This window comes from Bos indicus x Bos taurus, chromosome 11 (assembly GCF_003369695.1).
Source record: "Bos indicus x Bos taurus breed Angus x Brahman F1 hybrid chromosome 11, Bos_hybrid_MaternalHap_v2.0, whole genome shotgun sequence".
Lineage (NCBI taxonomy): Eukaryota > Metazoa > Chordata > Mammalia > Artiodactyla > Bovidae > Bos > Bos indicus x Bos taurus.
The window spans coordinates 85,317,066-85,344,204 of NC_040086.1; the positions used below are offsets into that span (position 1 = coordinate 85,317,066).

At 49.3% G+C, this 27,139-nt stretch overlaps 1 protein-coding gene across 9 annotated transcripts in view; it reads right to left on the minus strand.

The window, feature by feature from the left end:
* Nucleotides 1-1,894: 1,894 nt before the first annotated feature.
* The window catches only part of GREB1 (growth regulating estrogen receptor binding 1), a 133,611-nt gene continuing 108,366 nt past the window's right edge, over nt 1,895-27,139 (minus strand). For 7 of the 9 annotated variants that reach the window (XM_027556053.1, XM_027556052.1, XM_027556058.1 and 4 more), the window contains exons 22-33: nt 26,145-26,749; nt 23,512-23,614; nt 19,377-19,535; nt 18,294-18,436; nt 14,751-14,912; nt 13,664-13,868; nt 10,746-10,920; nt 8,953-9,171; nt 7,161-7,296; nt 5,862-6,062; nt 5,056-5,194; nt 1,895-3,695 (exon numbers count right to left, since the gene is read on the minus strand). In XM_027556053.1, coding sequence (XP_027411854.1) covers nt 3,532-3,695; nt 5,056-5,194; nt 5,862-6,062; nt 7,161-7,296; nt 8,953-9,171; nt 10,746-10,920; nt 13,664-13,868; nt 14,751-14,912; nt 18,294-18,436; nt 19,377-19,535; nt 23,512-23,614; nt 26,145-26,749 — 2,411 coding nt within the window. In that variant the 3' untranslated portion in view covers nt 1,895-3,531. Of the gene's footprint in view, nt 3,696-5,055; nt 5,195-5,861; nt 6,063-7,160; nt 7,297-8,952; nt 9,172-10,745; nt 10,921-13,663; nt 13,869-14,750; nt 14,913-18,293; nt 18,437-19,376; nt 19,536-23,511; nt 23,615-26,144; nt 26,750-27,139 lie in introns of those variants that run through there. The other 2 variants (XM_027556056.1, XM_027556061.1) reach the window with 2 other exon arrangements.

The window sequence follows — 27,139 nt, forward strand, 5'->3', positions numbered from 1 at the left end:
ACAAGAATCCTCTCCTCTTTGAAGGCTAATTACTGTAGACCAACTCTCATTTCTGTGAGTCTTCTTTCTCTACTTCTGCAAGAGATGTACTAGTCTCCCCTTCTGATTACACAATTTACCCCTTCTCATATTTCTCAGAGTTATTCATATTTCATAGTTGGAATTTTTACAAAGTTTGGGGACAGTCTTATCACCCTGAGTAGAACCTGGGACTTTAACTTAAAACATCCTATTGCCTATTTAATTTTTAAATATGAAGTCCTAGTCTGATTAGCTTTCTTGACACAATCTGAGTCAAGAAAATTAATTTCATTATTGATAGTTTTAGATATGTTCTTTATTCCCCAAGTTTTCTTGCTTTTTACCCCCTTCCTCTCCCCAGCCCACTCAACTCCTACACTGATTTTGTCAGTGCTGATTTTCCCTTTGATGTTTAAGGTGTTGGCCATCCAGTTTTTCCCTTTTAGCAGCTACTCTAAATGTTTTTAACACATGTTTAAATGTTCCTTTTTCACTAATTATGTTAATCACTTCTACCCCTAGTAAACCAAGAATTTGTGCTCAATTTCCCTCATTTTATCAATTCCTCCATCACTGACCGCTCCCACCCCCAGCTCCCATGTTGGGATCAGCTAAGATAGAAGAGATTCATTCATTCACTCGGTGGGCATTTCACGAGCATCCACCATGTGCTGGGCATAATCACGGCTCTGAGAACAGAGCAGCGAAACTATCTCATACAATTCCTACTTTCAAGGGGAAAGACACTGTGTTCTGGTACACTCAGTGAGGGATGACGACACTGAGGAGGTGGCTTTTGAGTATTAAGGGCCCAGAGGAAGTGAGGGAGGGGTCCAGGCAGATGTGAGGGGGAGGAGCACCCTGGGCAGAGGTGGGCACTGGCCTGGCAGTGGCCCCAGAGGTCCTGGAGGGCCAGGCAGCTGATACACAGTGAACGGAGGAAGAAGTAAAAGGTGAGCAGAGATTGGGAACATTCCTTGTGCTGTCCTCTAGACTTTTTTCGGCTCACCTCCCAGCTGTCTGTTTCACTCTTGAGCTGGTCTATTTCATCTGCCCACTGAGGTTTTAACTTCCAAGATCTGTAATTGCTGTGTTTTTTTTGGTCCTGGATACAACACCATCTTTTCCCCTGAATTTAATTACACTTGTTTTATAGGATTGTTTGCTGTACTGACTCATTATGGAGGTTATCACCTCCTCCCTTATAACATTTCCTTTATTTTTGTTATGAGTTTTACTTGTGAGTTTATTTTTGTATTGTCCTAGGGAGCTCATATCTGCTATTAACTGCCTCAAGTGACTGTGGGGACAAAACAATGCCACGGAGAGGGGGCTGCTGTGAGTTTGTCTTATTCGCAAAGGCCTGGCCCCCCAGGGCCCCTGCCTACCTGGGGATCCACACTCTCTCAGCCTGAGCTTCAACCCATCAGCTGCAAGGAGATCAAACCAGTCAATCCCAAGGGAAATCAATCCTGAATATTCACTGGAGGGGCTGATGCTAAAGCTCCAATACTTTGGCCACCTGATGAGAAAAGCCAACTCATTGGAAAAGATCTCCTGATGCTGGGAAAGATTGAGGGCAGGAGGCAGCACAGGATGAGATGACTGGATGGCATCACTGACTCAATGGACACGAGTTTGAACAGACTCAGGGAGCTAGTGAAGGACAGGGAAGTCTGGCATGCTGCAGTCCATGCAGTTGCAAAGAGTGGGACATGACTGAGCAGCTGAACAACGAGCACATCTTAGTATACACTTACTTTTAAGAATTTATTCTTTTATTTCCCAAACTACCCTTTCTGTCACACATTGAGATTTCAAGCAGGTAGTTCTCTAAGATACTGCAATTCATTCCCACCAAAGAAACAATACATGCATTATGAATTTTATTTATAAGGCTGGAACAAACGAGATGTTAGGTTTTTTTTCAACTTTAAATTAACAAATAAAACGGGAAGAACAGCCTAGAAGCCATCATTTATGAAAGACTCAAGAAGGTAGAACTCAAAAAGGTAAGTTTTTATTCCAAAATAGGAATAATGACATATACAAAGTGATCGTTTTTTTAGAAACATTGATCTAAAATTTTTATACTCATGGACTATTTTTTTTTCCTCAGGGAAGAAAAGATTGACATTAACTCTTTGGCATCATCTTTGAACATAATTCCTTCTCGGATTAGTATCCATTAGAGTGCTTATAAACGTCTAAGATGGATGGACAAGAATGCATTCTGCTGATTCATTTCTGAGGACCTTTCAACTCTTCCTCTGGTTACGGGCCACTCCACAAACAGTGTGGTGGGCTGGGGAGACGGACCCCGGAGTCTGCTCTGCTTCTCTTCTTCCCCGGAGTCTGCAGCTGTGTGATCCTGGGGCGAGGCACTGTTTCCATCTCAACTGGCTCACCTTTCAAACGGGAAGAAAGACGCCACAGCACAAGGCTGCTGGAAAGGGTAAGCAAGATAGTGAAAGCACCTGGCCCTGGGCCCGGCCTCTAGGGGGCACCCTAACATGCTGGTTTAAAATGTATTCCGGCAGGCAAGGCAGAGTACAGGTATCACAGTACAACCGTGACCTTGTCTGTCCCCTTCCTCTCTGGACAAGGACCAAACATTCAGAAGAGAAGACGAGCAATTCAAGGAGATTAAAAACTGAGCTTCAATAAATTAGAGTCAGAAGTCTAGTTCTTATCAGCTACTTTCCCTATCGCTTTGGTTGTTTTCATTGTTTGTTTCAAGAAAGACGTTTGGCTCTCTTTCCTTTGTAAGGCAAATTCTGTTTCTCAAGGTCAATCTCTGCAACCCTAATTTCCTTCCTGCAAGCCCTGTAGTTTTTTAAAAAAAAGTTTCTTTTCACTTTTGCCCTTTCTAAGAGGTAGGGTATTTACCCTATACTATTTTAATAGAATCGTATTTGCTCCGAAGTGAAACTATTTGTTTTACTTTATTAAATTTGATGCCTTTGGGCTAGTTTCTAAAAGAGTAACCTTACACAATTCATAATTAAGTGAACCTACTTCGTTTTTCCTTGTGTTAGCCTTTATGGTTAAAATGGTCTTTTGGACTATTGCTCTGGAGTAGGTTAGAGGGAAACCTACTTAGCCAACACCACATCCATCATCTGAAATGCTGGCATCTCTACAAAATAATCCAAGAGGGATCCTTCAGAACTAAGAGGAAAGTCAAGTTTGTCCAAGTGTGTCCGTGGAAGCATATGGATGTCGTGACAGTAAGCAAAACTTTGTTCTTCATAAAATGGACTTCGATACAGGCCAGGGCGGTGGGGTCTGGCCCGGAACCTAGGGGTCTGGGGTTGGAGTTCTTGCTCACCATCCACTCGTCCCTGTGGCTCTCAGTAAGTCTCCACGCATCTCTGGGACCTATGGTTCCGTGGCACCTACCATGAAGGTGTGGCAGCAAACACCACTGGGTCCCGTCCCGGTCCAGACACCCCGGGGTTCTAATTCTTCCTTTAGCCTCAGCAGCCTGAGGTTGGGCAGGCTCCACCCTCAGATGTGCCGTCCGGTCAGGAAGAAGAGTGGCCGGTCCTCCTTGGCGTTGGCCGTCTGGAATTCATCTCGCAGCCGAAACTGCCACTCGTCTTCCAGCTCCAGGCGGACGACTGTCTGGCGGAGTGAGTTGCGGTCCTGACAGATCACACACAAGGTGGCACCTGTGTGGACAACGGCAGAGGTGTGTGAACGGAACAGGGCAGTTTCTGCACAGGAAAGCTCCCGCCCGGCTGCCGTTTGCCAGAACAAAAGACGATGCTGCTTTTGGAAGGGAAGGGCCAGATGTCCAAGCGAGCGCCTGTTTCCAGGGGCTGCTTCGCCATCTTAGCCAGATGACGGATGAGCGTGTGACTTTGCAGGTCTGGCAGATGAGACAACGTGGAACCAAGAAATGATGGCAAAGAAGTTGAGCAGACAGAGAGAAGGAGAAAGACTCTTAGGATTACAAACCAGCATCCTCAGGTCCAGCCCTGGTGGGAAACACCCCGCCCCGCAGCCTAACCCTGCCCTCTTCACCCATCGCAGTCGGCCGCCCGCCCAGGCCCCATGCGCCTCCTGCCTCTCCTCCTGCCTGGCAATGTGAATTCTCCTTCCTCTCGAACCCTAGCACACATCAATAATCATGGGTGTTCATACCATCTACCCCTCTACCTCCACACCCTATCTTTCTATTAGACAAGATGTTTCCCAGGAGCACAGAATGTTGCAGAAACCTCTGACTATTTCCCCAAAGCTTATGCAACCCCGATGCTCACTCAACACCTCGCAGAGAGGAAGGTGGGCGTCACGGCCAACCAATAAAAAGTGAAGATCAATTAGGGATGCCAGCTGGATTGGAAATAGTGTTTTTAAGTCATACTGAATGAACGTTTCCCACTCTCAACCACTCCAGCACGAAAACACCTATAGAGGGAGAAAGATTAGAAGGAAAGTAAAGATGCACGCAGCAGCCCAGGACAAAGAAGAACTCATCCACCAAGAAGAAAAATGTCTAGGAGGTCTGCATGCTTAGGCTAAGAGCCTGGCCTGAAAAGCTACAGAAAAGTTGAAAATATCTGCTGGTCACTGGGAAGAAAGGGGATGTGTCTTATCTCTGTGCAAACAGGTAGAGGGGAGGAGCCATCCTGGGATCCCACCCCAGCTTTCTTGTGCCTCCCTGGAGAGCCGGGGAAGTCACAAGCCCTGAGTCTCAGTTTTGCTGTTCTTGTTTAGTCGCTCAGTCGTGTCTGACTCTTTGTGACCCCGTGGACTGTAGCCCACCAGGCTCCTCTGTCCATGGGATTCTCCAGGCAAGAATACTGAAGTGGGTTGCCATGTCCTCCTCCAAGGGATCTTCCCGACTCAGGGATCAAACCCATGTCTCCTGTACTGGCAGGCAGATTCTTTCACTGAGCCACCACGGAGGCCTGAGTCTCAGTTTACTCGTTGCCAAAAAGGATGAGGACCGGGTTCACCTCCACAGAGGTGCCAGTGATGACAGCCATTCAAGTCAAGGTCCACCATAAGAGCACGAGAAGTTACCTTTCAGAAAATGAAACTTTTTCAAAAAGCTAGCTCCCACGAAAGAGTCACAGAGGTACAGCAGGAGTCCACTGAACACGAAGTCAGAGCAGCTGATGTTTAAAGAGTGGGGCCTGGAGCTCACATAACACACAGAGATCTGGGGGGAAAAAAATGGAATCCATGAGAAAAGTCATTTTCCATGAAACACCCCACAGCACTGTGCTAGAGCTTTGCATCTAACACACTAACTGCCAGGTCAAGCTCAGGCTTGGAGGACCAAACACAGCTTTCAATGTCATTTCCAAATGTTATGTTCTAAACATCAACTTCGAGACTTACCCAGATATATCTATTCATTACCTCATTTGAGAATCAGAGACGTTCTGGCATTAGTAGTAAGTTTGATTCCTAACTTTCTACATCAGGGTGTGTGTGCTAAGTCGGTTCAGTTGTGTCCGACTCTTTTCGACCCCATGGACTGTAGCCGGCCAGCCTCCTCTGTCCACGGGATTCTCCAGGTAAGAATACTGGGGTGGGTTGCCATGCCCTCCTCCAGGGCATCTTCCCGGCCCAGGGATCAAACCTGCATCTCCTGTGCCTGCACTGGCAGGTGGGTTCTTTACCACTGAGCCACCAGGGAAGCCCCTTGATATGGGGGCACACCATTTCAATTCTTTCAGCCTTTATCTTATCGATTGTAAAGCGGGGGCCAGGCCAGAGCTGACAGAGTTGGGGGGCTATAATTCCAAGTTCTGGGTTCTAGCTCCCATGTTGAGGGACTTCTCTGACTGAGGGACTCGACAGGGCCCCCCTCGGATGGTTACCTGAGACCCCAGGTTCAGGTAGCAGTCCACGGACAGCACAGGGTGGCCGAGATTTTTCAGGGACAGCGGGAAGAAGCGGTGGCTGTGGTGCTGGAGGAACTTCTCCAGGAGGAGCTGCGCGGGGGCCGCAAGGAACGTGTGCTTGCTGTCGGGGGCGCAGATGTACTGGGCGGGCACGACGGCCATGGGGCTGTCCGACACCTGCGTGGGGATGGGCGGGCGTCAGCCACTCCCGGGGACCCGGGGTGGGCCTTCCCGTCGTGGATGGCTGTGTGCAACCGTGATGTGAGAACATATATGTCCACGGTGAAGCTCTCCATTAAGGAAAATGTGGCTTAACTAAAGTGTGATGTGTGAAAACCGACCACGGCATGAGCGACTATAGACAATGACCACTCCGTGCAGAGACCTGGCTGTCTTGTCTAGAAAAAAATAAAGAGAACCCAAGGACCCAGTGTTCCGCCAGATTCCGAGATGTCAGCTCCTGGGAAGGGTCAGCCTTCCCCCTGACCTACAGATCCTCTCTGTCTCCTGTCCAGTCCCACTGGTCTTCCTCTCGACAGCCCAGCCCTCTGAGCACACAATCTCTTACTCCATCACCAACGTATTTCCCAGGCTGGAGCCGAACAGACTGTGCACATACATAAGACTACTCAAGTCCTCTGATGGACACCTTTCAATGGGTTCTCCTACTTCTTCAGCTTATCTCTGCCACTCTCCTCCATGGATCAAAGGGACCTTCAAGGCAGGGGTGTGCCAGCACCCTACGGGTTCCTGGAGGATACAGATCACTGAGGACATGTCTCCCCCCACCTGGAGGCTGTCTCTGGGGCAGATGGCACACCCATCAAGCTAGCCTGTCAGTCCCATTCAGGCAGTATTTAGCAGGCACTGTCCCGGGGACCCTAAGAAGAGCACTGTACCACATCTGACCCCCAAGGGCTCTGCCCAGCAGAAAAGCCAGACAAGTGAGCAGCAAAGACACTGATGGAGATGTGCTCAAGAAATCACGCAGAGAGAGAGCGTGGGGTGGGGGTGGGAGGTGAGGGCAAGGGCACACTGGAAGGCTGGTGGTGTGCACGTGGCAGGGAGACACACACACACACACACACACACAACTGGAGACGAGAAGGGAAACTCGATGGAGTCTTTCCCTTCTCAGGGCTCCCAGCAGGAAACCTTCACTAGCACTTCCTAGCCGTCAAGCCCACCCCACTGACTCAGAGGTGCCCGGGTGGCCTCCCCACCAGCTTTCCCACCACGGGCAGCAGCTCTCTCCGGGCACACAGCCGCACCCACCTTGGACGTGATGTGGAAGGACCTGTGCCCGCCCACCGAGATCTGCTTCTTCATCACGCTGAAGCGGTTGAACCGGCAGAGCAGGAGGCCGGCGCTGTGCACCCGCAGGTTGAAGTCCACGTCGTCACACATGAACCTGGCGGGAACAGAGGAGGGGGGTGGGTCGGCCTCCAGTTAGCTCACGGTCACGCCGCCACCAGACACCCCCGTATCTGGGAAGATGAGCAAGCTCATTCCTGCCCCCAAAGACCTTCCCCTGGGAGGCACAGGAGGCAAACCAAGAAGGAAACAAGCTGTGGTGCCCCTGCACCAGGAAGGCAGGGTGTACTCAGGCTTTTACCACAGAAGCTCTGTCACGTGTGGATCATGCACGCCACGCCAGGCACCCTGAAGGGGACTTAGCAGACGTCACTTCATCTATGTGTTAAAAAGCAACTGACCTCCCAGAGTACATTTATTGTTTCCCTGGCGGCTCAGATGGTAAAGCGTCTGCCTGCAATGTGGGAGACTGGGATTCGATCCCCGGGTTGGGAAGATCCTCTGGAGAAGGAAATGGCAACCCATTCCAGTATTCTTGCCTGGAAAATCCCATGGACAGAGGAGCCTGGTAGGCTACAGTCCATGGGGTCACAAAGAGTCGGACATGACAGCTTGGCACTCCATGCCAGGTACCGTGAAGGGGACTTAACAAATGCCACTTCATCTACGTGTTAGAAAGAAGACAACTGGTCTCCCAGAGTAAATATATGAGCCACTGTTACAGAAGGAAATCAAGACTCAGAGATGGCGAGTCATCTGCCTAAATGTCAAAGCTGACAAACGGCAGAACCCACATTCCTAGCAGGTCAGTCTGCTCCAAAACAGACACTCCTCTGTAGGCACTCTTGGGGATGTGCCCACTCTCTGGCAGGTAGAGGGCTCGCTAACATTAGTGACTGGATTCTTCTTGAGACATGAGCAGTTCTGCGGCTAGATCCAGAGAGAGGGACACAAGGAAATTATCATTTCCTTCAGCGCTCAAGCTCCTAGAAAGTAATGTGTTCACAGAAGGAGCCAGAAAAGCAAGAGAAACACCACTTAGAAGAACGGAAGTCATTAAATAAGGTACCGTGTGAACTGGTGAAGGAAGCTGAATGGTCTTATGCAAATCTCCCCTAAAATTATGCAACAAAAATACTAAAAAAAAAAAGAAAAATCCATGAGGACTGAAAGCAAGGGGCCAGGCCAGTGCCATGGGTAGGAAGGCCCTGCAGGGCCAGGAAGGAGCAAGCGCCCTCCAGGAGTAAGGCTGCACCTTGCAGAGGGCCCTGGGACCGCGGGCTGAGCTGATGGCCGTGGCTGGACAAAGGGCCCTGACCATGGGCTGAGCTGATGGATGTGGCTGGACAAAGGGCCCTGGGACTGCGGGCTGAGCTGATGGACGTGGCTGGACAAAGGGCCCTGACCATGGGCTGAGCTGATGGACGTGGCTGGACAAAGGGCCCTGGGACTGCGGGCTGAGCTGATGGACATGGCTGGACAAAGGGCCCTGACCATGGGCTGAGCTGATGGATGTGGTTGGACAAAGGGCCCTGACCGTGGGCTGAGCTGATGGATGTGGTTGGACAAAGGGCCCTGACCGTGGGCTGAGCTGATGGATGTGGTTGGACAAAGGGCCCTGGGACCGTGGGCTGAGCTGATGGACGTGGTTGGACAAAGGGCCCTGACCGTGGGCTGAGCTGATGGATGTGGTTGGACAAAAGGCCCTGGGACCGCGGGCTGACCACGATGGCCGTGGTCGGGCGGGGCTCACCGGTTCTGGTTGTACTGCACGTTCTGGGTCAAGTCCACGTTCAAGACGATGAAGTCATGCACATGGCAGCGGGAGAAGGGCTCTCGCACCTCGTGGCTCCCAGTCTTGCTGGACCACTTCCGCATGCCAATCAGGGCGTAGTGGGTGATGTTGGGGGATGCCTCGATGTGCTGCATGATGTGCTTCAAGGACACGTTTCTCTCCGACCAGGAAAATTCTCTGCTCGAAGGAGGGAGACAGACATCCCCAGGTTGGCATGCAGACTGGGCTGGCCAGGCCGCTGCTTTCCCCTGAACATGCCCGGCGGGCTGCTGCGCCCAGGACCCATCACAGCCACCAGGCACTTCGAATTCACTATCACTGATCCTCGCAGCAATCTTGTCACATAGAACCATCATCCCCATTTCACAGATGAAGAAAAGGAGGCTGTGGCTGACTTGGCCAGTGTTACTCAACAGAGCTTGGCTGGAAGGGTGTTGTCTGTCTCCAGAGCCCACATTCTCTGCAGCATGCCATGCCACCTCGAGTTTCTGGTGGCAATTCCAAGGAGGTTAGGGGGAGGGAAGGAGGCTGTGTGTAAGCACCTCCCACCCCACCCTGATGGCGACTGAGGTCTGGAAAGACAGTGAGGGCCACCTGACGAACAGGGAGGGCAGCTGAAGGGAGTAACCCCGGGGCTGGTAGCCCAGGCAACAAGAGTTCTGTGTGTGAGAGACCCAGTAAGTGGCTCAACTTCTCTGCATCTCAGCTTCCTTTTCCCCAGCCGAGGGGCTTCTGCTAAGCTCCCTAAGGCCTCAGCCAGCTCTGACACACCAGGACTTGAACATTCTGCTTCGGAACGAAATTCAGAAAAGCAGAGGGAAAAAGCTTAGTTCTCTTCCTCATCACTGTGCTCAGCCAAGCTCTCGCCCTCGGAAGGCTGACAGTGAAAACACTGAAAGCATGGCGGCTTGCTGTTGTCATGTCTGTGAGCTCTATCAGACCGAACACATTTTTTTCCTAGAAGAACAGTGGTGAGGATGGAAGTTGTTACACTAGGACTTAGGACTCACTAACACAAAAGAGAAGAACTAACCTTACATCATCTCTCAAAAAAAAAAAAAGCCAAGCATTCAAGTTGTTTCTCAAATAAGCCAAAGATAAAAGGCTAAGTTGAAATACTTGTGCCAAAAAACCACACAGGGGTATCTTCCCAATGATGCTCAGATGCAGCTCTACCTACTGAACCTTTTCTACCTCCTGACGCTCCATCACCCCCCTCCAGGCACACAATTCACGGTTTACCTAATCCTCATAACAAACCTCTAGGACAAGGGCAAGTGCCCCTTTGAAAGCTGCCCCAGAAAGGGTCGTTTCCCGAATGTCACACAGCAAATAAAAATGCAGCTTCATGTCAGGAGGAGGCTGGGGCAGGGAGAAGGTTCTAGAAGGTGTGGGGGAGGGCACATCGGTGATGGTGATGGTCCATTTCTTCATCAGGGAGTTTGTTAAGTGGGTGTGTTCTGTTTGCGAAAATACCTGGATATGTATGACACTCTTTTTTTTTAATATTTTATACTGAATTTATGTTGCATTATTTTCTGTCTCTACTGTGCCTCAGTAAAATGTTTTCAATTAAAAACTCAAAGGCTTGGCGGGTGAGCCCACCCCAGATAGGGTTCTGTCCACCGCACACCACATCTTCGAAGAGGAGGTGCCCTCTGGGGTCCTCAAAGGATGGACAAGAATCCCCCACTGGGCAGAGCACCTGCTCCCTTGTGTTACTGGGGTGCCGTTGGGAAAGGGGCTCTCACCTGCTTCTCTCCCCACCACTGTCGACGTCCACCACATTCCACATCACGCAGGAGTCATCAGAAATCACAATGAAAGGCCAGATGTCCTGGGGCTTGATTCCCAGCTCCTCCTGACGGTTCCGCTCCAGCTCCAGGTTGTGGTAAGACAGCTCCTTGATCAGGAAGTGGGCGGCACCTAAAATGAGCAGATGACCCCGACTCGGGTCAGTCCAAGTGCCCACCCCCAACCAGGACAAAGCCCCGCTAAGAACAAGAATTTGATGAAAGCCCACCCAGGCCCCAGCCCTACCTCCTCTTCTCTGCAGTCCTTATCCACTCGCTATAGGCTGTTGACTCGGAAGAGGAAATTCGAGGTCAGAAAACACTCCCCTCCCATTTGTGCACACATCTGTCTATTTATCTTTGCTTTTCTAACAGCTGAGACCATGAATAAACTGATAACTGAGCACTGAAGAAAAAAAGAATTGTCAACAAATCAAAATAGCTTTAAAAGCCAGAAAGGTGAAAGAGAAAGGTCTTTCGATTCTATGCAGACAAAAACCATCTCTCACCATCTGCCTCTACAAGGATGAGGTCACTAGTGGCCACTGCATACCTTCAACACACCCCGCAAGCAGTTCAGGGTGGAGAATGAGGCACTCTGTGCTCTAGGACAAACCAGCAGAACAGGCCTTCAGATCGTGAGCTATTTTTCAGGAGAAGATTTTATAAGCCCGGTTTCCTGCACTGTCTCCTATCTAAAAAAGCACGAAAATCCTTAATGGAGACACCTGCTGTCCATGACCAGCACCATCCTTCTGCTGATATGTGTGCCTGATGGCAGTTAACCCCCTTCCCTCACATACACACCGACCTCTCCCCTCATCTCCTGGGAGTAGTTCCTCGGAGCTATCTGAGAGGCTGTCTCCCAGGCTCTGGTCCTCATTCTGCCCCCAGTAAAACCTTACTCACAATTCTCTCATTGTGCTTTTTTTTTTTCAGTCAACCCCTAGAAGACTCTCTCAAGTCTCCATTCACAGAAATTTTATTGAGTAGGGTGTGTTTTAAGGGGTCTATCACCAAAGAATTCAAGTGACAGGTTATCCCAGAAAACCTGCAGTTAGTGAAATTAGGGTCTAACACTGTGGAAAATTCTGAAAGAGTTGGGAATACCAGACCACCTGACCTGCCTCTTGAGAAACCTGTATGCAGGTCAGGAAGCAACAGTTAGAACTGGACATGGAACAACAGACTAGCTCCAAATAGGAAAAGGAGTACATCAAGGCTGTATACTGTCACTCTGCTTATTTAATTTATATGCAGAGTACATTATGAGAAACACAGGGCTGGATGAAGCACAAGCTGGAATCAAGATTGCCCAGAGAAATATCAATAACCTCACATATGCAGATGACACCACCCTTATGGCAGAAAGTGAAGAACAACTAAAGAGCCTCTTGATGAAAGTGAAAGAGGAGAGTGAAAAAGTTGGCTTAAAGCTCAACATTCAGAAAACTAAGATCATGTCATCCAGTCCCATCACTTCATGGCAAATAGATGGGGAAACTGTGGAAACAGTGACAGACTTTATTTTGGGGGGCTCCATAGTCACTGCCGGAGAAGGCAATGGCACCCCACTCCGGTACTCTTGCCTGGAAAATCTCATGGATGGAGGAGCCTGGTAGGCTGTAGTCCATGGGGTCGATAAGAGTCAGACACGACTGAGCGACTTTACTTTCACTTTTTACTTTCATGTGTTGGAGAAGGAAATGGCAACCCACTCCAGTGTTCTTGCCTGGAGAATCCCAGGGACGGGGAAGCCTGGTGGGCTGCCGTCTATGGGGTTGCACAGAGTTGGACACGACTGAAGCGACTAAGCAGCAGCAGCAGCATAGTCACTGCGGATGGTGACTGCAGCCATGAAATTAAAAGACACTTACTCCTTGAAAGGAAAGTTATGACCTTATGACCAACCTAGACAGTATATTAAAAAGCAGAGACATTACTTTGCTAACAAAGGTTCATCTAGTCAAGGCTATGGTTTTTCCTGTAGTCATGTATGGATGTGAGAGTTGGACTGTGAAGAAGGCTGAGCACCAAAGAATTGATGCTTTTGAACTGTGGTGTTGGAGAAGACTCTTGAGAGTCCCTTGGACTGCAAGGAGATCAAACCAGTCCATCCTAAAGGAGATTAGTCCTGAATATTCATCGGAAGGACTGATGTTGAAGCTGAAACTCCAATACTTTGGCCACCTGATGCGAAGAGCTGACTCATTTGAAAAGACCCTGATGCTGGGAAAGATTGAAGGCAGGAGGAGAAGGGGACAACAGAGGATAAAATGGTTGGATGGCATCACCGACTCAATGGACATGAGTTTGAGTGAACTCCGGGAGTTGGTGATGGACAGGGAGGCCTGGCGTGCTGCAGTCCATATGGTCGCAAAGAGTCGGACTCAAATGAGCGACTGAACTGAACTGATTAAGAACATTCAGGGGCGTCCCCAGTGGCTCACTGGTAAAGAATCCACCTGCAACGCAGGAGACGTAGGAGATTCAGGTTCACCCCTTGGGTCAGGAAGATCCCCTGGAGGAGGGCATGGTGACCCACTCCAGTAGGCATGCCTGGAAAATCCCATGGACAGAGGAACCTGAGGGCTACAGTCCATGGGGTCACAAAAAGTGGAACACGACTGAAGCCACTGGGCACACACACACACGCAACATTCAGAAGAGCACACACACAGTGTAGGTGGTCTTGGTGCAGTGGTGGGACAGCAGTGATTACAGAATGAATGTAATTCATATGCACACACCTGTTGGAGGGGACTAAGGGGAAACAGGTGTTCAGTCTAGAAAAACATTTCTCAGTGGATTTCCTATGAAGTCAATGTGTCTTGAATTTAACTTTGCAACAAATTTGGAAAAAAATGAAGGCCTACCAACTCCAGCGCTGTTGAAGATGCTGGGAAGGACCAGCATGATATGGTTGGGCCAGTACTTCTTATAAATCGCCATCTCATACTCCTTGACAACCAACACATGCAGGTGGCTGGCACCATCCATCGCGTGGTACAGGTTAAAGAGTCCATGCTCGTGACGGCCAGTTGTGGGGGTGAACGTCGGGCTCTTTATGTATTCGTGACTCTGGAGAGCATGGGCACAGAGACGTCAAGCGTTTGTCAGCCTGGCTACTACGACTGCCCTCCCTCCGAGATGTGACTCTGCAGCCTCCTCCATCAGAAGATGGTGCCTGTTTCTGCATGCCTTGCATCTGGCTGAGCCTTGGGACTTGCTTTTACAGATGGTGGTGTGCCAGTTCCGAGCCTGGCTTCCAGAGGCATTCTGTTCTCTCTCAGAAACCCCCCCACCTCCTGCCCCGAGGGAGAAGCCCGGGCTAGCCTGCTGGACAAGGAGAGGCCACAGGAGCAGACACGGGCGTCCCACTGAGGCCACCAGAGTCCAGCCCCACCGCCAACCTGGTAACGCACTTCAAACACAAGGGATGGCAACCAGGATAAGCACCCAGCAGAATCGAGCTCAAACCGCCGGTGCACAGAATACAAAGCGAAATAAATGCTTGTTTGAGAATGGTGTGTAAGGTGAGCAAAACTAATGGGCTTATATCAGCGACCCAAATCCATGACCCTCACCTATTGGCGCCTAATACACGTTGAGTGAACATTATTCCTGTGTGACTTAAATCCCTCCACTTCTGAGCCATACAGCCTAGCTTCTCATTCACTCAGGTTGTGAATCTTCTATATAAACAACTGTGTTTTCTTTCACTCTTTTCTCAACAACCAAGCTAGGTCTTCTATTCCTTCTTGATTTCTCAAAGCACTTGCCACTGAGCTGGTGCTCCTAACCAGTTCTGATGGGAACCATCTAGAAAACGGAGTAAAGGAGCTAATAAAGCCTCTGTCACCCTCTAACAAAGGACCGCGCTACCACTTCACAAAGGTTTTCATTGCTTGATAACAGCCCCTGGGTCTGCAAGGCTGAGCCCCAGGGCCGCAGGGCCAGTACCTTGTCTGTGACGAGGGGCAGTCGCATGCTCTCCAGCTGGCCTCCGGGTTGGCTGAAGACAAAGTGGTGCTCCTTGGACTTGGGGATGATGAAGTGGAGCTGGATTTCCTCTCCTAGCATGGAGTAAGAGAAGGCAAAGGCGTGCAGGGTGGACTCATAGAGCTGGGGTGCGAGGGGGAAAGGACAGAGCTTGTCATCAGAGTCCGGCCTGACCTCCCGGAAGAACCCAGGCCTGCTGCAGCCATGACCACACAGAAGCTACTGCCACCGCTGCCCCAGCTGATGCCAGTTCATAGCATGGACACCCGCGAGTGTGTACCCGAGGCCACACCTGATTGGTCAGAGGCTCCCATCCTGGTGCTGACCCCTAGGTACCCAGGGGATGCCTCTGTAGCCACCCAGACCTTCTGGACTCTGGATTGGACCCAGAGGCATGCTGGGGCACCAAAGCCTTCATGCTCCAGGTCACATTTTTAATTTCAACAAAGATTATTTTCCCATGACAGCTGATCTGTGTAACAGCAGAAGACAATAACTGTGTAAGCTTGTGCATGTCTGTCTCACGCGCCACATCCAGACTCTGGAACCAATGAATAATCCTAGGTCCTCACTCCCATGGCGGACATCCAGAGGTCTTGGTCTCACTCCTATCCCTAAGTCTAGCCTCACCTCCAGCCACTTTGTCTAAAGAGTCCTCCTGTTACCCAGTCACCGTGCCCACACTGCTCCTGGTGTGACCTCCCAGCCCGGCTAAGCCCAGGCCAGAGGTATGCCTCCTCCAGGCCTCGGCTCTGGCGTCCACAGCAGGGCCTTAGCGACCCCTCTCCCTTCAGCTGCCCCTGCAGATGCACAGCTAGTCTGTCCCATGCCCTCCGGGGGGCCACGGGGGCCAGGGCAGGGCTGACACGGGCCAGGACGCGCTGGCTGTGACATCTGACAGACTGTGGCTCTGCTTCGAGAGCCAAGATGAGGGAGAAACAGAATCTGACCAGGGGAGTGAGCAAAGAGGGACATAACCGAGGAATTTCCTAAGACAGCCTCCCAGGGGAGCCTTGAGCAATGAGGAGAAAGAATCAAACAGCAGAAGCAGTGATCTGTCAGCAGAGAGTCAGCATGTGCCCCTGTGTCCTCAGGGGACCTTATTTTCACACCCTTGCAAGTGTGGCCCCAGACCCAACCCGCCTACAGAGAGGCTGGCCCCGGGGGCTGGAGCTCAGACCTGCCCCCCTCCTCCTTCTCCTCCAGGCTCCGACTACTCATTCACTGCAGACCCTGAAGCGACCAGGCACTGAACCTTCCAGTCTCTGCATTCTTCACATTTCAAGATTAAGAAAATGTTTCCACTTATATTCTTCTCTGCCTTGAAAGAAAAACTTCATCTCCAAGGGAAGAAATGTTAGGAGGGTTTATCTGCAGCAAATAGGATTTCTGATCATTTTTAATCCTTTGAAAAATACTCATATGTATTTTTTAATTTTGTCTAGAGTACAATTGCATCATCTGAAAAAAAATCTGTGCTTAGAGGAGACAGGTGCTACTTCAGTAGCAGCTAAGCTCAAGGCCAGGAAGATTTGGGAAAATTAAAGCTACCAGCTGCTGTTTCCCTCTGCAAAGGGGACAGACAGGGAGCTGGAGCCCTTGTCATCTTCAGGCCTTTCTGGGGCAGCTACGGACTGGTAGAACTGTCCTGCACCCCTGGGTGCTGCACAGCTGTCTGTCTCCCATCAGCTCCAGCTGCCCCTGACTCCTATTTCCTTGCCTGCATCTGAAATGAGAAGAAATTCAGTGTAAAATCCTACCCTCCATCTGTTTCTAGAGAACCAGCCCACAGGCCCCCACAAACCTCCACAAGGCTGTGCTTAGTCGCTCAGTTGTGTCCAACTCTTTTCGACCCCATGGACTGCAGTTCACCAGGCTCCTCTGTCCATAGGGATTCTCCAGGCAAGAATACTGGAGTGGGTTGCCATGCCCTCCTCCAGGGGATCTTCCCAACCCGGAGATTGAACCCAGGTCTTCCATATTGCAGGCAGATTCTTTTACTGTCTGAGCCACTAGGGAAACCCAGGAATACTGGAGTGGGTGGGTGGCCTTTCCCTTCTCCAGGGGATCTTCCTGACCCAGGAATTGAACCAGGGTCTCCTGAATTGCAGGCAGATTCTTTACCAGCTGAACTACCAGGGAAGCCCCTCCACGGACTAGTAAGAGACTATTCAAAACTGATGGGTGTTAATTAACTCAACTTATTGTGCCGATCATTTAGCAATATATACATTTATCAAATCATTATGTTGTCTACATTAAACTTACACAATGTTATCTGTCAATTATATCTCAAAAAACTGGAAAAATTGTTCATTTTCTTATCAAGTGTTCATCGACTGAAAAAATCAATTTAAAAAATAGAAAAATTAAAAAATAAGAAGAAGGAAATACCCCCTCCCAAGGTAGCCTTGCCCTCATCAGGCCTCAACTAAGAGTTCTCACTGCAAAGGCCCCATTCCTTCCCACAGCGAGGATGACTCTGTGGTCTCTCTGTGCCCACCCACCCAGCCTCCTGTCCCGGGACCAGCCTTCACTCTAAGCTCCATCAACACCCACTAAAGTCACTTCTGAGTCCCCTAGACACCCCTCGTCTCCCTGCTATTGCACTTGCCATTCGCTCCTTCCCCCTCTCTTCTGTCCACCTTGGCTCCCTGGCAAACTCGTACTGATCCTTCAGAACCTTCTCCCCTGCTCCCTGCCTAGTATCATATCTTCATTTATTAAATGGGGATAATGCTATAGGCTTGTGGGGTTTTAATGAGAATTAAAGAAGAAACTCAACAGTACAGTTTCCTAACCAAGTGCCCCTTGAATGAATGGATCACAGGTGTCACTTAAACATAAACTGCTTCAGCCAGAGCCCTGGGAGCAGTCTTATCCATCTACCCAGGGCCCAGGACAAGTATCATTTTCTATCACATTAAAAATTGGGAAGTACTGGTATATAAAAAGTGCCTAGTACATAGCCCGGTACGTAGTAGATGCTCAGTAAATGCAAATTTCTCTCTTAAACCTCATAATGTCTACACGTCAACCATAGCGCTTTCCTGCCAGCTTTAGCCTGCTCCAAAGTTCTGTTTATGTGCACCTGTCCATCCCTAGACTGTGAGCCTCAAGTCTGGGGTTTTCTTCACTTCTGAGTCTGTGTCCAGTACATAACAAGCACTCAGGAAGTATCCACTGCACTGAACTAACTAGAGATTGCTAAGATGTAAAGAAAAGTAAGACACTGATAGCCGGTTAACTCTGCCACTAATACACATGTCACCCCAGGGGAATCACTGTTCGGTAGCGTCAATAATTATTTCAGAGATGATTGAAGGGAATGGAGGATTCAGGACGAAGGGGCTTCTTCCAGAACTTTCCACCTCCTGACTCCAGGATGCAAACATAACGAGAAGAAGGAGACCGAGGTGCTAGCCACGGTGAAACATGTAGCCGAGAGCCATGGAAGTGCCCGCTGGAGTCCACCTGAAGGGCTGCCTGGGGGCTCCGTCCTACCTGGTAGCGGGGGTGGAAGCCCATGTACTGGTGGCACTGCTCGCAGTGATGGTACGTGTTGTACGCTGCGAACTTGGAGAGCCTCATCCTCGCCGTCTGGCGTCGCACGTACAGGTCCTCCGGCTTCCGGTGCGTCCCTCTGTCTGCACGAAATCCCAGCGTTAATCCCAGGAGGCCCAACCAATACCCTCTGCTCCCGCTTGTTGGCAACGAAACACTGTAACAGGGCTTCCCGGGATCGCCTCTCACCTGTCCGCCCCACGCAGACTCCACTGGCCAGAAAGGACAGAGTCGCAGTGGGATAAACTAGACGCTACAGTCCCATGGCGTCTCACTCATCCTGCTACGGATGTTTTATAAACCTATTCAAGGATTCGATCCGTGACAATGTAAATCGATCGCTGACTTAACATGCAAATGCTGCAAAGCACACAATCACCTCTAGGATTTCAAACTGACTTAGCAAAATTAAGATTTTAAAACTCAACCTCCATTCGAGAAGGTCTACATGAAGCATGAAGGAGGCTCCAGTGAACGGCATCTGCTCTGAGCTCAATGAAGATAAAATGATGGAATCAACAAGGAGACTGGTATCTTCCTCTCATACTGCATTCACTGAACTTTCCCGGTCAGTGCTTATAATCTCACTGGCCACTCACATCCGACGTTTGTCACCACTGACCCTGAAACCCGTCAGGGTCATAATACTGTGAAAATCAGTGGTCCCCAAAGAAGGAGCGAGAAAACGAGAGACCGAGGGAAGGATGGGAAATAGATGCATTTTGTTGTAACAACCCAAATTCATAGAAAAACATACATCTTTTCTTTGGTTAACAAGAATCTTCAGAGTATTCCAATCATGAAAAGCCATCAACAGCATCCTCACATTTTTCTGCACTAATGGAGCAGTGAGTCTTCCCTCATGGAGTCGAAGAGCATTTCCTGTCCAGAGAGGTGGTGACCTCACTGCTCTAACAGGCACCGCCAGTTCACTCATCACTAGCAAGATTTAGCTCATACCTTTAAGAAGCTATTCCCACATACTCTGGAAGAAGGTGGAAGCAAGAGTTTGACAAATCTGACCTTCACTCTTTACACTCTGATGGTGTGAGCAGATCAGACTGGCGTCCTCATACTTCGGGTCATGAATAATATAGTCAAAAGGCAACTTCTTGAACAGCTCCAGGTCCGGCCAGGGGTCACTGAGCTGGAGGTAATGCCAATCCGAATCTTCTCTGAGGTCTACAGGATCGGGAGAAACACAGATATGTGACAAAATTGGATGTGAGAAAGATTTATTTCAAACATGCACAAGGGTGATGGTTGGAGTGGAACTGCTGCTGAGTCGACAAGTACTACAGGATCTCAAACGCCCAGGTACATGTTCCATTTTCAGGATTCTTCTAATTCAGCAAGAACGTGCATTCAGATCTATCTCTATCCAGAGGAAGAGCCTCATGCTGGGTTTCCTATGGGATAGGCTTGCTCTTCTGACTTCCACTAACTTATACTCCTCCCAATACATGTAATCCTGTGCTCTGTGATTTCCCTGGCTCTGTCCCTCAAATACACCACACTGGTTGCCAGCACCAGCAGAAACCGACGCAGTTCTCTCTTTTGCTCTTATACCTAAATGCTACCCAGCCAGTAAGGCCCAACTCCTATCACTGCACCTCCAGGAAAACGCTTATAAATGCTCAGATCCACTGGCTTCCCCTTTCTGAACACAACTCCTGGCTCAACCCATGTCTTCATGTTTGCCATGTATCATTGTACATTGTAATCCGTGCAGTCTACAGTGCTCATTAAATGCTTGCTAGCAAAAAGGTAAAAAATCCTAGTTGGTCCAACCCCAAATTATGGAATACATTGATTTTATGTATATGACATTTTATACACATGATACTGAAAGTGCTGCACTCAATATGCCAGCAAATTTGGAAAACTCAGCAGTGGCCACAGGACTGGAAAAGGTCAGTTTTCATTCCAATCCCAAAGAAAGGCAATGCCAAAGAATGCTCAAACTACCACACAATTGCACTCATCTCACACGCTAGTAAAGTAATGCTCAAAATTCTCCAAGCCAGGCTTCAGCAATACATGAACCATGAACTTCCAGATATTCAAGCTGGTTTTAGAAAAGGCAGAGGAACCAGAGATCAAATTGCCAACATCCGCTGGATCATCGAAAAAGCAAAAGAGTTCCAGAAAAACATCTATTTCTGCTTTACTGACTATGCCAAAGTCTTTGTGTGGGTCACAATAAACTGGAAAATTCTGAAAGAGATGGGAATACCAGACTACCTGACCTGCCTCTTGAGAAATCTGTATGCAGGTCAGGAAGCAACAGTTAGAACTGGACATGGAACAACAGACTGGTTCCAAATAGGAAAAGGAGTACGTCATGGCTGTATATTGTCACCCTGCTTATTTAATTTATATGCAGAGTACATCATGAGAAACGCTGGGCTGGAAGAAGCACAAGCTGGAATCAAGATTGCCGGGAGAAATATCAATAACCTCAGATATGCAGATGACACCACCCTTATGGCAGAAAGTGAAGAACAAGTAAAGAGCCTCTTGATGAAAGTGAAAGTGGAGAGTGAAAAAGTTGGCTTACAGCTCAACATTCAGAAAACTAAGATCATGGCATCCGGTCCCATCACTTCATGGCAAATAGATGGGGAAACAGTGGAAACAGTGTCAGACTTTATTTTGGGGAGCTCCAAAATTACTGCAGATGGTGACTGCAGCCATGAAATGAAAAGATGCTTACTCCTTGGAAGGAAAGTTATGACCAACCTAGATAGCATATTAAAAAGCACAGACATTACTTTGTCAACAAAGGTTTGTCTAGTCAAGGCTATGGTTTTTCCAGTGGTCATGTATGGATGTGAGAGTTGGACTATAAAGAAAGCCGAGCGCCAAGGAATTGATGCTTTTGAACTGTGGTGTTGGAGAAGACTGTTGAGAGTCCCTTGGACTGCAAAGAGATCCAACCAGTCTGTCCTAAAGGAGATGGGTCCTGGGTCTTCATTGGAAAGACTGATGTTGAAGTTGAAACTCAATACTTTGGCCACCTGATGAGAAGAACTGACTCATTGGAAAAGACCCTGATGCTGGGAAAGATTGGGGGCAGGAGGAGAAGGGGACGACAGAGGATGGGATGGTTGGATGGCATCACTGACTCAATGGACATGAGTTTGGGTAAACTCCAGGAGTTGGTGATGGACAGGGAGGCCTGGCGTGCTGCAGTCCATGGGGTCGCAAAGAGTCAGACATGACCGAGTGACTAAACAGAACTGATATGTAATACTATGTCCATATAGCTATATGTGTCCATATACTAAGTCACTCAGTCGTGTCTGACTCTTTGAGACCCCACGGACTGTAGCCTACCATGCTCCTCTGTCTGTGGGATTCTCCAGGCAAGAATACTGGAGTGGGTTGCCATTTCCTTCTCCAGGAGATCTTCCCAACCCAGGGATCGAACCCAGGTCTCCCGCATTGTAGGCAGACGCTTTACCATCTGAGCCACCAGGGAAGCTCATATATATATATATCCTAAGTGTCCATAAGAGAAAAAAAAGAAGAGGAAGAGGAATGCTTATTATATATTTAATAGATGCTCAGTGCTTCATATGTGTAACATCATTTAATCTTTACAACATCCTGTAAAAGGGGAACTATGTACATTTTGCCAAAGAGAAACCCAAAGCAATAGGAGAGTATTTGGGAAAATAAGGCTGTGAAGTTTAACACACTTCAGGCAAATCCTCTTTATCATTGGTAAATCCAACAAAACGTGAGACAGAAACTCAGCAGACCCACTGACTTTCATCTGCAATACGGGTCCAAACTGTGGGGGAAACGGTGGAAAACTCAGAGTGCAGATGAGTGTAGATACGGTTCCTTTTTCCTTCAAAGGAAAGATTAAGGGCTAGACGGGCTTCCTGGGTTCTAAATTTTCTCCCAGTCAAAATGCAAACATAGTTAAGAGTATGTAAAGAAGTTCTGTGTGTGCAAAGGGCAGGACTTCCTTCTTTGTCAAGGCTGACTACATTGCACATATATACCCCTTCTTTATCCACTCAACTGCTGGTGGGCGTTTATCCTTCAATGGACACCATACAGTTGCTACATTTTGGTAATTGTGAATGATGCTGCAATGAACACGGCCACTGTGTGAGGTGACTGTGGCGATTATTCCACAAAGTGTGTCAAATCATCCAGTTGTGCACCTTAAACATACACAATAGGAGTGCTCCTAGATGCCAGTGCAGCCTCCTGGGGCCCCTTCTCTATAATACGGACTCCTTACACAAATCTTCATTCCCAACAGGTTCATTCAGTAGGCTGTTTCAGAGCCACTGGAGCGGCGCTAGAAGAGGAGATGGAGGAGGTGCTCGACATGAGCATGAAACATGTTCAAAGACAGTCTTCCCTTAATCCGGATAAACTCCACTCTGGGAATGAGGAGAAAAGCCTATTCCCCACATATCACGTATTTTTCATTTTGCCCCAAGATGCTGACCTATGTGCTCAGCAGTCTGAAAGGGAATTCTCATCTGATGGACAATTCCACTTTTTAGAGGCAGCATGCACGCATGCTCAGTTGCTTCAGTCGTGTCCAGCTCTGAGACCCCACGGATTGTAGCCCACCAGGCTCCTCTGTCCATAGGATTCTCCAGGCAAGAATACCAGAGTGGGTTGCCACTTCCTACTCCAGGGGATCTTTCCAACCCAGAGATTGAACCCGTGTCTCCAGCACTGGCAGGTGGATTCTTGACTCACTGAGCCACCTGGGAAACTCCCTAGAGGCAGCAACCGAATCTAATATGGTTCCAGTTCTGCTACCCCTGAGCTGGCTCCTGAACACGTTACTTAGCAGAAAAATGGATTACCAATATCTGTCTCGCGGTGTGGTAGAGGAAGTGAATGTGGTAAATTATGTAAAGTATCTGGCACAGTGGTTGACATTTGGAAGGTACTCAGTAAAGAGCGGTTTTTTTAGTATCGTAATTTTATCTTCCCCAAGGCCTCCTAGGCTCTACTCTAGGATTGAGCAAAATGACTACAAGGGAAAGATAAAAACCATCCAAAGCCCTTGGGAGGAGTCAGATCATTAACCTAAGAATTCCATCTTGAAAGTAAAAGACACAAGCAATGTCACTTGAGAAGATCATTCAAGCTCCGGGGTCATCAACAGGGAACTCACTGATGTTGATCTCTTCCTCATCGTAAACATCCACTTCCGTCAGCCGAATGAGCATTCTGGACAAAATGCTGAGGAACTGCAGGTAGGCACCCGTCTTCCCGATCTGCAGGGACAGCAAAGTGGGAGCCAACCATCAGTATGTCCATGCCTAGTGCAGGCGCTGGCTGAGCACCTGACTTGCCTCCACTCATCCATCGATCTTAACCATCTCGCCCACTTAAAATGAGGGCTGGGGGCGATGCAAAGACCTTTGAGGGAAAATGTGGCCGAAGAAACATGGCACAGGCAGACAGATGAACTCCCAGGAGACCCACCTGCTTATCAATCATTGCAAATGTCTTTCCAGATTTTAATTGGCCACACTGTTTAAGCTGTTAGAACTAGGACTCCATCACAAGCTGAACAAAATGTTACTTCAGAAAAAAAAAATGAACTGACATTTTAATAATGCCTTAAAAGTCTTGCTCAATTGCAAATTGTGATCTTATATTAATGGATGTATCTGTAGCGGGATAACAAAATTCATTGTGGGAGATGTGAAAGGTTGGCATCACACCTGTCTCCTGCTAAGTTCAGGACTTCCTTCTCTTCTTGTATTAATGGGTCCCCACCCCCGTCAAGCCAGCACTAGGCCAGTATACTATTGATCTTAGTGCACTGACGTCACAGCTGGCTACAAGGGGACCTGGGGGCTAGCCTCCTCTCCTGCCCACCTTGGCATCCTAAGAATGTGCTCTCCAAGTTCTCAGCTTAATGCCTGGTTCACAGGAAGGATTCAACAGATGCTGATGAATGGAAATAACTAACTTCCAAAATGAAAATATGAAATACAACCAGGGGGAACTTTAGAGAAAATATTCGAATGCATATAATTCACAAAGGATTAAAACTTATACTCTAAAAGAACAAAGCAAAAGAAAAAAAGTCAAATGGACTAAAGGAAAAATAAATAAGAGAGACAAAACCAGAAAGTCATTGTAAAAGATATACCAGTGACCAATAAAGATATTAAAATATATTCACCCTTACTAATAAAACTATAATATACAAAATAATTTTCCCCTATCAAAAATGCAAAGATTTTAAAGACTGATAACATTCAGTAAGATGAGGGTATGGAAAAACCAGGATTCCTTTATAACAAACATTTTATTTCCCCTTTTTAAAAAATTACACAACGTACTATATGCTTATCTAAAAGTGCAAGAAATACAGATCAATAAAAGAGCAGTGAAGTCGCTCAGCCACGTCTGACTCTTTGCGACCTTATGGACTGTAGGCTGCCAGGGTCCTCCGTCCATGAGATTTTCCAGGCAAGAATACTGGAGCAGGTTGCCATTTTCTTCTCCAGGGCATCTTCCCAACCCAGGGATCGAACTCAGGTCTCCCACAAGGCAGGCAGACTCTTTACCATCTGAGCCACCAGGGAAGCCCAATAATAAAGTAGAATAGTCACAGATTCCAGCCCCCTCCCCTGACAGCTCTCCTGTCAGGGATTTTTGAAGGTATTTTCACACATGCAGACACATACACACACTGGTTTTTCTGTGTGACTGATATCACCCTATACATATATTATTCTGCAACTTGATCTTTAAAGTGGAGATATCTTAGAGAACTTTCAGTGTCAGTATATAAAGATCTAGCTCAAATTTTCTGTGGCTGAACTGCATGATACTCCTGTGCCCAAGTATATTCAATCAAGCTTGACCAACGGAACTCAAGGTGTTTCCAGTTTATTTAACTACTATAAATTACTAATACAAAACTCAGCACTTTTATACGTATTTTTGTGGGTTTGTGTTTCTTGGGATAGGTACCTGACGAAGGAAGGAACATGAGAGTGAAAAGGAAACATGTCTTGAACGGGGACAGTGACGATGACGGGGACAATCACAGTGCTTTCTAGGGGTCAGCTCCTGTTCTTGTGACACAGCTGTTAGCTTCCTCATTCTCAGATGAGGACCCTGAGGCAAAGAGAGAGCTGGAACTGGCCCAGGGAGGTAGGTGATGTTTTAGTTTGACTCCAGCTCCAGGCAGTTCCCTGCAGGGCCCACCCTTCACCCCAGCTCTGTGTGGCTGAGCCCCTCTCCCAAGACCCCATACGAACCTCATGCATCCTCATCACAGGCTCGCGACCCCTGACATTCACACCCAGGTTCCCGCCATGATGACAGGTGAAACCGTCTTTCGTTGTCAGAAAAATACAATAAGCTGGGGGGTGGAGACAGGCCTCCTGCCTCCCTGTTCTGTTTCACCAAAATCTTGCAGGACAGAAACAGGGGTAAGCTTCCATTGTCAGAGTGAGGGGGAACCACCCTGACTGGCCGTGAGGACCAAATGGAGTAACGTGGGAAAGGCAGAACCATAATCTGAATGAGCAAGAAGGACCCGCAGAGAATCCCTCCAGCTCCACATCACTCAAAGGAGGAAACTGGGGTTGGAGGACGGAGGACACCCTGCCATGGGCAGCAGGTGGGTCCCTCTACCCGCCCCCTTAGAGCCACGAGAGATGCCGCCTGGGGGCCGGCCGAAGCGAATAAGGGATGCTCTGAGCCCCAAACCAGTCTCTGGGTGTGCACACAAGCCCCCCCGCCCCCCCGCAGAGCCCGGGCGCACGGGGCAGCACCCACCTGGGGGGGCCCGCTGAGCAGGAGCCGGCGCGGGTGGAAGCCGTCCACGCGGCCCTCGGCGCGGTTGCCGTAGTCCATGTGGCCGGGCCGGGGCACCGTCCACTGGCGGTAGTAGAGTGACTGCTCCGTGGACGTCATGGTCTTGCTGAGCAGGGGCCGGAAGGAGCTGGCCCACATGACCGAGTGCGAGGGCAGGAGCGAGGCGGCCTTGGGCAGGCCGCTGCCATCCGTGGACGTGACCATGTCGTACACCAGCTTGGGCAGGAAGACCACAGGCGGCTGCCGGCAGGCCTTGGTCATGGAGCACTGGGAGGCCTGCAGGACGAGTGGGCCGGCGGCGGGCAGTGCCGGTGAGGAGGCCGAGCCCGAGGAGGACGCCGACGGGGCCGACACCTGGACGCGCTGGCCGCTCTTGAGGCTGGGATCCGGCTGTGGGGTCAGCCCCGGGCTGTGCCTGCTGATGACCGACGGTGGCCCCCCCGCTGCCCGGAGCCTCTGTCTCTCTCCAGGGGCCCTGGCCTCCTCCGAGGGGCCACAGGATGGTGGGGACCGGGCCCGCTCCACCTGCGAGGGTCCGGCCGAGGACTCGCCACATGGTGCCGAGCCTGCAGAGACACGCCCGTCAGTCAGGGCCTGGGATCCACCCCCCCAGCTCCTGCTTCTGCAGCACTGACTCCCTTTACCTGCAATGATGGGAATTTCTGTCAAGGCAATTCAATTCCCCTTCTGGTTAAATATGGACTTTTTGTCTTTCTGACAAAGCCCAGAGGTGCTGCAGGGAGAGAGCCAGCACCGCTCCCCTGGCCCCACACGCCCCTCCAAGCCTCTGCACCCTCAGCCCCATCTGTCCCAGACCCTCACCATCAGTGAGTGCTCAGCCCACCTCCTGCTCTGGTGCAGGTGGGTCCCAGAGCTCAGATCTCCCCTTTGCACAGCAGAGCGGTGCTTCCGGCTCAGCAAAACTCACAGGACTGAAAAGGCTCGACTCTTTAGCT